This window comes from Halichoerus grypus, chromosome 8 (assembly GCF_964656455.1).
Source record: "Halichoerus grypus chromosome 8, mHalGry1.hap1.1, whole genome shotgun sequence".
NCBI classification, from domain to species: Eukaryota; Metazoa; Chordata; class Mammalia; order Carnivora; family Phocidae; genus Halichoerus; species Halichoerus grypus.
In genome coordinates this window covers 143432720-143443701 of record NC_135719.1, presented here as the reverse complement: position 1 = coordinate 143443701, position 10982 = coordinate 143432720, and the positions used below count along the sequence as shown (strand labels likewise).

At 49.8% G+C, this 10982-nt stretch overlaps 1 protein-coding gene across 1 annotated transcript; it reads right to left on the bottom strand.

Annotated features, from left to right (window-relative positions):
* Positions 1-526: 526 nt before the first annotated feature.
* BDKRB1 (bradykinin receptor B1) lies at positions 527-9204 on the bottom strand. Its single transcript, XM_036104691.2, has 2 exons — positions 9074-9204; positions 527-2086 (listed from the first exon to the last, which is right to left on the bottom strand). The coding sequence occupies exon 2, from the start codon at positions 2074-2076 to the stop codon at positions 1012-1014; it is 1065 nt and encodes a 354-aa protein (XP_035960584.2). The 5' UTR covers positions 2077-2086; positions 9074-9204; the 3' UTR covers positions 527-1011.
* Positions 9205-10982: the final 1778 nt, after the last annotated feature.

Here is a 10982-nt window from a genome sequence, read left to right as displayed (position 1 = left end):
CTTCTCACGTGATGGGGGCAGTTACCCTGCTCTCTGACTCTCTCCGAGCTCCTTGAAGGCAGATTTTCCAGGTTCACCACTGGGTCCCCCGTGGCAAGAAGAATACCGAAGCATTAACAGTTTCATAAATACTCTTTCCTGCGTAGTGCCCGTGTTCCACCTGCATGTCCTGGTTATGCCTCTGCCAGGTCTCCCTCCCCTCCCTCCACGCATCCAGATTCTGCCCTTCCTGAAACTCAGCTCCCCGTTGACTCGCTTCAGCATGCCTCTCCTGACAGCCCTTTTCCCTCTGAACACTCAGGGTGCTGGATACGGGGTGTGCTTCTGCGATTTCTTGTTTTCTTTTTTTTTTTTATATTCTAATGATTTATGCAAGTTCCTCGTGGATGGGATCCCTAGCTCTATCATCTCTGTATGCCTAGCTGTTAGCCTAGAACCTTTTGGATGGGCACGTGGCAACGTGGGCAGAGACCCTTACTGGAAGTTTCCCGTGGCTGCTGGAACAAATTAGCCCAAACTCGGTGACTTAAAACAACACGACTTTATTGTCTACTCTTTCTGGAGGCCAGACCTCTGAAGTCCGTCTCAGTGGGCTCAAGTCCAAACGTCTGCAGGGCCGGCTTCCTCTGGAGGCTTGAGGGGAGAATCCGTCTCTGGCCCTTTTCCAGCCCCTAGGGGGCGCCAGCAGCCCCTGGCTCCGGGCTCCCAGATTCAGTCCTGCTTCTGCTGTCCCATGGCCTTCTCTGGCCGCTTCTCTTCTATCAGGACCTTTGTGATGACACTGGACCCACTCAGATAATCCAGGATCATCTCCCCATCTCAAGACCCTTAGCTTAGTCACATCTGCAAAGTCCTCGTACCATAAAAAACACCCAACAGTTTCCAGGGACGAGGTCCTGGCCATCTGGGGGGCGGGGGCGGGTGGGGAGCTCATTCTGGAGCCCACTCCAACAGCATCTATTATGTCCGAATCACTGATGAGGAAGCCAAGCTTCGTGACTCCCTGCTGTGTTACCTCTGCCAGAAATGTTGGAGAACGTCTGTCCTGTGGGGCAAGGACCCTGGAGCAGGACTTCGAGCGGTGCATTGCTGACAAAGTTCCCAGGCCTTGGTCCTGAAAAGCCGGCCCACGAAGACGTAAATCACCGGGTCCAGGCAGCTGTTGATGAAAGCGAAGAAGTTGGCATACTGCAGCCCCAGGTCGATGAAATCCTCCCAGAAGCAGCCTCGCACGGCCCGCACCTGGTACAGGAACTCCAGGAAGGCGAAGAAGTGGAAGGGGGTCCAGCACACCAGGAAGGCGGCCACGAGCGCGAGGATGAGCGCCGCGGCCTTGCCCCCCGTGCGGCCCCCGGCCCGCGCCCCGCGGAGCCCCGGCCGCCCGCGCAGCGAGGCCAGGATGTGGCCGTTGAAGAAGACGATGACGGCCAGCGGCAGCAGGAAGCCCAGCACGTTCAGCTCCGCCATCCGCAGCCAGGGCCAGGCGGCGCCGGCCGGCAGCAGCAGCACGCAGGCGCAGGAGTCGTTGAGCGGCGGCACGGCCACGGTGGAGCGGAACAGGAAGGTGGGGACGCTCAGGGCGCCGCCCAGCGTCCAGATGAGCAGGCAGGTGGCCCGGGCCCGCCGCCGCCGCCGCCGCCGCCGGCTGGCCACCGGGTGCACCAGCGCGCCGTAGCGGTCCCGGCTGATGGCCGCCACCAGGAAGATGCTGACGAACAGATTGGCCTTGATGACTCCGTTGACCAGGCGGCACAGGGGGCCTCCGAAGGCCCAGCGGAACTGGCGGGCGACGTTCTCCGCCCAGAAGGGCAGGCCCGAGACAAAGACCAGGTCGGAGGCGGCCAGGTTGGCCAGGTAGATTTCCGCCACGCTCAGGCGCCGCCGGGGCAGGAGGAGGACCGCCAGCACGAAGAGGTTGCCCAGCAGGCCGCAGACGCAGATGACGATGATGAAGGTCGGTAACACCCTGGGCACCGCGGCCCAGGCCTCTTGAGCGCCGTCACAGGACGTGGCATTGGGGGGCGAGAGCTGCGTCCGGTTCAGCGGCAGGAACTGCAGGAGGGTCCGGGCCGCCATCCACAGGGACCTGCACTGAACGGACGCAGCGTCAGGGGGGGGCCGCCCGCGGCGACCCGCCCCGCGGCTTTGGAAAATCGAGTTTTCTTGGCACACGGCCACACCTGTTCATCTACGTATTGTCCGAGGCTGCTTTTGTGTGGCAGCGACAAAGGCTGCGTGGCGTGCAAAACTGCCAGTATTTGCCGTCTGGTCCCCTTGAGGAAAGGTTGGCCAACCCCTGGTATAGAGGAAAGGACTAGGGCTTTGAAAACCGGGTCCGAACCCTGGCGCAACCGCTTGGTGTGGGCCACTGAGACCCACTGACTTTTATTTTCCTTTTTGGAAGTCGGAGCTAATGGTATCCCTCTAGTGGGGTTGTGGCCAGGACTGGCCATAGGATCTATGGAGCGCTTGGCGTGGTTGCCCCGTCCGGAGGAAGCGCTCAACGGAAGGGGCTGATTAGTCTTATTAACAACCACGTTATCGGGGCGCCTGGGTGGCTCAGTCCGTTAAGCGTCTGCCTTTAGCTCAGGTCATGATCTCAGGGTCCTGGGATCGAGCCCCGCATCGGGCTCCCTGCTCAGCGGGAAGCCTCCTTCTCCCTCTCCCACTCCCCCCGCTTGTGTTCCCTCTCTCTCCCCCTCTCTCTCTCTCAGGCACATGTGCGTGCAAATAAATAAATAAAATCTTAAAAACCAACCGCATTATTATTGTTAACAGTTTTGGCAAACATTTAATGAGCACCCCCCTTGTGGCAGCACTTTGCCAGGTGCCGGAGATCAGGGAACAGGACACAGCCCCCAACCTGCAGGCGCTCACTGCCTAGAGGGGATGCAGACATGGAGACAGTGGTCGACGACCTAAGAAAGAATCAAGAAGGGCTAGAAAGAGGTGCAGCCAGTGGGGATGCCCACCCATGGGGGTCGAGACCAGCAGGGTGGACGACGTGGGGGCGATGGTGGGAGGTTTCCAGAACGAGGAGGTTCTCAAGCTGGGCTTGAAAAATACAAGTAGTAAAAGAATAGCAGCTCACACTGATGAAATGATCTCTATCTCCAGGCACCATTCTAAGACTTTCACATTTAATTTTTTTTTTTTTAAAGATTTTTATTTATTTATTTGACAGAGAGAGACAGCGAGAGAGGGAACACAAGCAGGGGGAGTGGGAGAGGGAGAAGCAGGCTTCCCACAGAGCAGGGAGCCCGATGCCGGGCTCGATCCCAGGACCCTGGGATCATGACCTGAGCCGAAGGCAGACGCTTAACGACTGAGCCACCCAGGCGCCCCTTAAATATTTTTTCATTTAATTTTCCCAACAGCTCTGTGGGGGCAGGAGGATTGTCCTCTCCATTTGAGTGCTCAGAAAATGGAGTGCCAAGGGACCGATCACTCCTCCGTAGTCACACTGACCTGGACCGTCTGATTCCAGAGCCTGAGCCTCTGTCTACTCGACCCTACTGCACGTTTTGTCCCCACTTGGTAGATGAGGAAGCCAGGCTCCGATGTTAACAACCTGTCCTGGGAGACCTCAGTCTGCGCTGACCCCTAGCCACACAGCTGGCTTGCCTCCCACATGCCCACGCTGAGTTTCAGGGGGAGAGGGATGTGATGGGAAGGAAGCCGACTGTGCCTCCCAGCCCTCTGGAACCCCACAGAAAAGAAGGGACCATATCCTGTACTTGTGGGTTTGTGGGCACCTGCCAGCAAAGCTGGCCACAGCCGGCTCAGGGGACCCATGTGGTCCCATTCACACAGCGAGCAGCTGTCTGCACTGCGGGATTTCTGGGGCTTCACACCTAAAAATCTTACCCCCTACCCCAGATGAATTCATATATGCAAAGTGCTTAAAATGGTTCCTGGCTTTTCATAAGCACTCGATAAATGTTAACTCTTGTTATCATTACTGTTATTACTTGATGATGCTTGAGATTCCTTCAACTGGGCACGGCCTCCCAGTATCTAAAAGAAGATATTGTGTAAGAGAGAACCAATCTTGAAGAGTCTGTTTGGCCATGTGACCTTGGGCAATCACTTAGTGTCTCTGAGCCCGACTTTCCTTACCTGAGGACACGATGACCTTCAAGTTTTGACACTGTTGGTAACCCACACTGTGCTATTCACACCGAGATATAATTCACCAGTTCCTCCATGCATTTATCTACTGAACTAGTACTTATTGAGCACCTACTGTGTACCTGGTGCTGTTCTAGGTATTTGGGACACAGCAGTGAATCCAACTGGCAAAAACCCCATGCCCTCAGGGGGCCTCTAGCCTAGTGGGAAGAGAGAGCCCACAACAATGAACGTACTGCATAAATGTGTTAGCTGGGGAGTGGTAGCAGTGGGGATGATAAGATGGAATCAGCTTCTAGATTTATATTGAAAGTAGTACTGCCATGATTTTCAATTGGATACAGGTTGTGAGAAAGGATGGATTGGATGTTGCCAAGAAATATGAAGTTGCCGTCAACTGAAATAGAGGTCACGGACTGAAGACGGGGCAGGATTTTTTGAGTGGGGGTGGGATCAGGAGTTCACTCTTGGACATGTCAAGGTTGAGATGTCCATTGGACACCACGCGGGGATTTCCAGGGGGCACCTAGATAGTCAAGTTTGGTGTGCAGTGACGAGGTCTGATATAGTGATACGTAAATGGGAGTTGTGATTACCTAGTTCGTGTTTAAAGCCACAAACTGGATGAAATCACCAAGGGAGAGAGTGGACAGAGAAGAGAACAAGGTGCTTGGCCACCAGGGGGCAGGTGAGTGGGAAACACGGGGGATTACGGGTTGGGTGGCTGTGGAGTCTCTGTGGCATGTAGGAGCTCTGACCCAGAGCATACGGAAGAGTCAGGATACTCTTGTGTTGTCAACTCTTGCAGGGCATAAATCCACAACTAAATATTTATTTGGTTATTTGGAAATACTTTTTTTTTTTTTAATTCTTTTTTACGTAGGCTCCACGCCCAACGTGGGGCTCAAACTCACGACCCTGAGATCAAGAGTTGCATGCTCTACCGACTGAGCCAGCCAGGCGCCCCCTGGAAATACTTTTAAATTTTGCAATACACCCTTTCTTGCAGTGATGAGCTAAAAATTGAAAGCAATGAAAATTTTAGTAGTGAGCTTCTGTTTCTCCAGGAAGTTGGTGATGAAATGTGCAAGTTGCACAGAATGTTTGCTGATGTTCACATCACTGTGGGGGCTGTAGCGATTTCACTGACCCCAAGAATGCCTAAGACACAGAAGCTGCCACTTTAGAAGTTGGTACTTTTAAAAGATCTGCCCTAAGACACCGCTTGCACCCATGGAAGCATGGCTTTTCAACTTAGACCAAGCAGCTGTTCTGCAAATTAATTCAGCTGATTTTTGGTTCCAGTTTTTCTCCTACACAGACAACAGCGGAGGTGGTGGCTGATTATGGGGCAGTTTTGTAAGAACACTACAGACGGGGAGTTCTTGGTGCCAGTTTGATACCAGTATCTTCAGATTCTCCCACTAGAAAGATCAGTCTGTGCCAATCACGATCCAATTCACGGACCCAAAACCAAGCTTCTGGAAGTTCAGTCTGGCTGAACGGAACAACGGACTTCTGGGAAATGCTATTCTAAATTCAGTTTAAATTGTTTACATTGGAAATAGAGTTATATTTTTGTGATGGTAATACAAAGACAGATTTTGCTGGGGCATGGTGTCCTGGTAACAGTTACATTCTTACTAAATAAGAGACCAACGAAATAGAAATGTACTTTGAACAGGCCACAGTGCAAACACAGTTTATAATTTCATGCAAATATGTTTCAGTAGTCTACCAATTGATATGGAGATGATAGGTGACAAAATTAAGAAAATTTAAAGACGTACGCAGCGTTATTGAACCACAAGGTTTTTGTAGTGAAGTTGATGGTGAATTAAAACAACAACAACAACAAACCCTTCAGCATGCATTTCTTTTCTTTGTTGCCCATCATCAATCAATTTTATAAGACCTTGAGGCTAAATGCCTGAAAGTGTTACTAAGCTGTTTGTTAAAAGAGAGCTCTACATTTTTTGAATTTTGTTCCGAATCCACTGGAAATCTTTAATCAAGGTGTTCAAAGAACAGAGCACCAAAACATCCCCTTTTGCGTGTCTAGCAGATTGTAATGGTAGAAAACGAAGCTATTTTGCAGACAATAAAGGAAATGTGTTGCAAAAGGGAAGAAATGATTAAATCAGAGAATGAGAGCTCAGTGGCACACAAGATTTAATTTTAAAATTCTGTAGTGAACTTTGGAATACCTGTTTGTGGGAAGAATCTTTTCAGTTGAGTAAGTTCATGTTCTGTACAGAAATGGGACAAAATTGAGAACACCTACCATTCACAGCATCTAAGCTTGACAAAGAGTTCAAAAATTGTAACTACTACTTATTTGTAGAGTTGAATCTAGTAAAAATATTTGTTGAAGAAAGCCACTTTGAACTAAGGCATAAAGGCACCACCTTTATCTGGGCTAAAATATTTACATCATTTTATATGCAAAGAGTCGGACTTGAGAATAGCCCCCACTCTGCAGAGCTTGCTCAGAGCGTATCAGGCACTTGAGCACCTGCCCCAGCCACATTTTCTTACATAAATACGTTCTAGTCTAAGAGAAGGGTCAATTGAAGGTGCTAATTTAAATTTACTAACTGTAAAATTTGAAGGCAAATATTTCAGCAAGTATATGGAACAATTAAAAGTAGTAAGACCAAGAGGAAAGAAAAATTCATTCTCCAGGAAAATGCCAAGGACATACCCAAGTCAGGCACGGATTATAGCCCGTGGATATGTACCAAACCAGTTTATTTTGCTTATGTTCTTTTTCAATGTTCAGCTCAGTAACATAAAAACTTTTATTTTGCCTTAATGTGTGTGGGTGTATATATGTACTTAAAGACATAACTATTTTTGAAAACAATTTTTTGACTAGAACTACTTTATAACTCCATCACTACAATATGGCCAATCTGTTGGGGTGTGTGTGTATATAGAGAGAGTTAAATACATCATTTTTTGGGAAATAGCTTTGGACAAGAACTGCTTTATAACTCCACTGCTATAATATGGCCATTTGGTTGTTTAAAACCACGCTGTTGGTGGGGATTCATTTCGGCAGCCGCAGGAAGCTGGTATCCCCAGCAAACCTGATTTCTCAGATGCCCAGGGGCCCCCCCAGCACCCTGTTGTACTCCGTACACGGCTGCGGAGCTGCATCCTGAGACTGTCATGGGGCCTCACGCCACGCCTTCCTGTGCCCTTCTCTGCACGTGGTGACCAAGTTCTATCCGCCAAGGAAAACCCACATGACAGCTCTGTCTTGGCCCCAGTCCTCCCCGACGCTGGGGCTGGATGGAGACCCAGATGCCCGGGTCTGAGCCTTCAACATCAGCCACACCTGTCATCTGCAGAGGGTCCGAGACTCCGCTGGGCTCTCAGGAACTTGATCCTGACAACACGGCTGCATGAGCAGTCGTGGAGCTGTGCCCATGGTACAGATGAACAAACTGAGGCAAAGACATGACACCGGGGCCTTTGAAGACGGAGGAAGGGGCCATGAGCCAAGAGACATAGGCAGCCTCTCGAAGGTGGAGGATGCAAGGAACAGATTCTCCCTGGAGCCTCCAGAAGGAACACAGCCCTGCCAACACCTTGACTTTGGCCCAGTTTGACTGATGTTGAACATCTGACTTCCAGAATGGTACAACAATAAATCTGTGTCGTTTTAAGCCACTAGGTTTGTGCTAATTTATTACAGCAGCCATAGGAAACTCATCCAGGGGGCAAGGCTTCCCCCTGCCCAGAAAATCAGGGACTGCTTCGCAAGCCACGTGCAGAGACCTCTGACTTCAGCTCGAATCTGTTGGTTCAGCACACACTGCCCTTCCTCCCATAGCCTGTGTCTGCTCAAGCTAGGTTTATTACTTTTTTTTTTTTTTAAGGCTTATTTATTTATTCGAGAGAGAGCGTGAACGGGAGGGCTGGGGGGGGGGTGGAGAGAATCTCAAGCCGACTCTGTACTGCGCATGGAGACTGACTCAGGGTTCCATCCCAGAACCCTGAGATCATGACCTGAGCTGAAGCCAAGAGCTGGAGGCTTAACCGACTGCGCCACACAGGCGCCCCAAGCTGGGCTTATTTTTAAAGGGTTTGTCTTTGCCACCTGCTGTCTGTGTTTATATTAAGCTGGACAGAAAGGAGAGACCTTCCTTCACCAGTTCTTAGTTGTAGCTCTGATATTTGCCCAGCACATAGTAGGTGCTCAATAAACAGCACTGTATTTTTAGTAATACTTGATCTTATTTGTTAAAAACTTAGAGGTGACATTGGGCAGGTCTACCAGAGAAGACGAGTCTGCAATTTCCATGTGCTATTTTCTGAGTTCTGCACATTTTAACATTGGCATTGCGACTCGGGAGACCACTGTCTTACAAGGAGGCTTCCTGGAATTCATCCCAATTCCAACAGTGAGATGGTGATAAGGGCATTTGAAATACAGACACAGAGATTAAAGAATCTCAACTTAGTCAAATAATAAGAAGCTATTGTCAAGCCAAATAACCCAGCCAGTTATTGGCCCTCTGAAATCTGGTAAGCCATCCTGGGGAGATCAATTCTGATTTTTATCAATCAAAATTTGTAGATAGAAACTGGTCAGGGTCCACACGGAGCCCTTTGGAGGCTGTATCCAGCCTCTACATGTTTCCCGTGGCCTTGATATAAAGTAAGAGCTTCTGGAAACTTCCCAGGCTAGTCCAGACGCTCTCCTCCTTTTCTTCTGGAAAAGCAACTCAACCCCTACGCAGGCACGAATACAGTATCTTAAACGGATCTAGAATTATGTTTCAAAAAAAACACACTTAAAGAAAACCGAAAATTCTGCCAATATTTAGTTGTAAAAGGAGGCTTTTTTGGTTGTTTTTTTCTAAGAGACGTGGATCTCCTCTTACAGCTCACTCTCACAAGGGAAAAAAAAAAAAGGTGGTCATTTACTTACCCAGGAAAGGAAGAGCTCACAACTTCAGCTGGCTTTTCTGATGGCAAGAGCAGGCTTCGGAGGTGTGTTCTGCACTGGGAAGCCCCGGGGAAATGCTACGGGCTTGACTTACACAACCTCCTCTCCAATGAGGTCTCTGGAGGGATTGCCGAAAAAAGTGAGTCTTTCAATGAAAGAAGCTAGCTGACGTTTAAAAGGAAAACTGCTCTGCATTTTGGGGCTGGCAAGAGATTATTCAGCTCCCATCCCCCTCCTTTCGTTGGTGACATCTGCGGAGGCCGATGACTGCCCAGGAGCGGTATGTTGCATCCTGGCCTCCTTCTGAGTCCCCATGAGCCTCAGTGGACATTGAGTGATGACAGCCCCATTTGCCACGGGGTCCTGCATGCCTGAGGTTTGCAGCAGCTTTCCTTAAATGCCTCCTTCTGAATTTTGGCTCTGAAGGATCCATGGCCAAGAATCCATTAATGTGGACCCCACTGAACAAACAGTGAGCTAGGAAAAATTTGACTCATGCGGGGTCCAGAGTTGAGTAATGCACTTTTCCTAATCTTCACTGGCAGCTCCAAGGCCCATTTTTCAATGTATATCTGCATATATCAACTTGAACTACTCAAGACCTCGTGTTCAGACAGTAAGGCATTTCTGGTTTTCTTCTTTCTTTCTTTTTTTTTTAAGATTTTATTTATTTATTTGAGAGAGAGAGAATGAGAGAGAGAGAGAGAGCATGAGAGGGGGTAGGGTCAGAGGGAGAAGCAGACTTCCCACTGAGCAGGGAACCAGATGCGGGACTCAATCCTGGGACTCCAGGATCATGACCTGAGCCGAAGGCAGTCACTTAACCAAATGAGCCACCCAGGCACCCCATTTCTGGCTTTCTTTGAGGATCAAGCCTCAAGATCCTTTAACTGAAGTGCTCCTTATCCTCCCTCTTAGGAAATTAAGACATTTCAAACTCCCTCCCTAAATGCAGAGGAACGCATCCATGCCAGGGCTTGAATTCTGGCTTCTGGAAAGTTGATCCCCAAATCTCAGGCCCCCAGCCCTCCCCACACCTTAGTCCTGCCTCTTGGATGCTCCATGTCCCCTCTGGATGTTACCTTGAATCCAACATGCCTGGAGCAGAAAATGTCCCCTTTGTCTTCAGAATCTGGTCTTCCCTCTTTCCTTTCTCTGTACTGATACCTCGGTGGGGATAACCTGCACTTTAGAACTTTCTAGCAATATTCTCCTGTCACTAGACATATTAAAATTGTGGAAGCAGAAAATAAAGAAGAAGAAGAAGACTCCAAGTCTCAGTAGCCCATGAGTATTTTAGGGAAGAAAGTAGAATTTGTCTTTGGGAAGGCTCCTTCCAGTCAGCGGAGACCTGGGATTTTTTTAGTAACACAGATGTTAGGTGAGTGTCGGCCATCATTTGGGGGAGATTTTCATCAGAGGGAGGCTCCAAGTCCCAGTCCTTCCTGATTAGTAATGAAGATTAGGGTCTGCCCAGAGGAAACCCTTTCCAGAAAGCAGCTGCCTTTCTCCCTCCCATATGCATTTAGATTGGACTCTTTCTCATGAGTATCTGTTCTTATGGGATGCCTTCCTGCCCAGGCACTGAGACGACAAGTTCTGGGGGAGGTGGGATCTGCGGGGTCTGCTCCTGGCCCCGTGCAGGTGGGGTGGGGGACGGCCCGTGAGGACAAGGGGACTGGGATAGCCGAGGGAACTGGGCTTCGGGAGATGATTCTATGGCAGCCTTGCCAAAGCCATGGGGCCCCACCTGGGGGTGGGATGGAATGTTCTTTTAAGAAAATGGATGTTCCTACTGTTGCTCACTCAGGGTGGGAAATGGGAAGTGGGCCTTGGTCCCAGGGGGAAGAGAGTCTACTTCTGGGGCTGTGGGGAAGAGGGGGCCTGAATT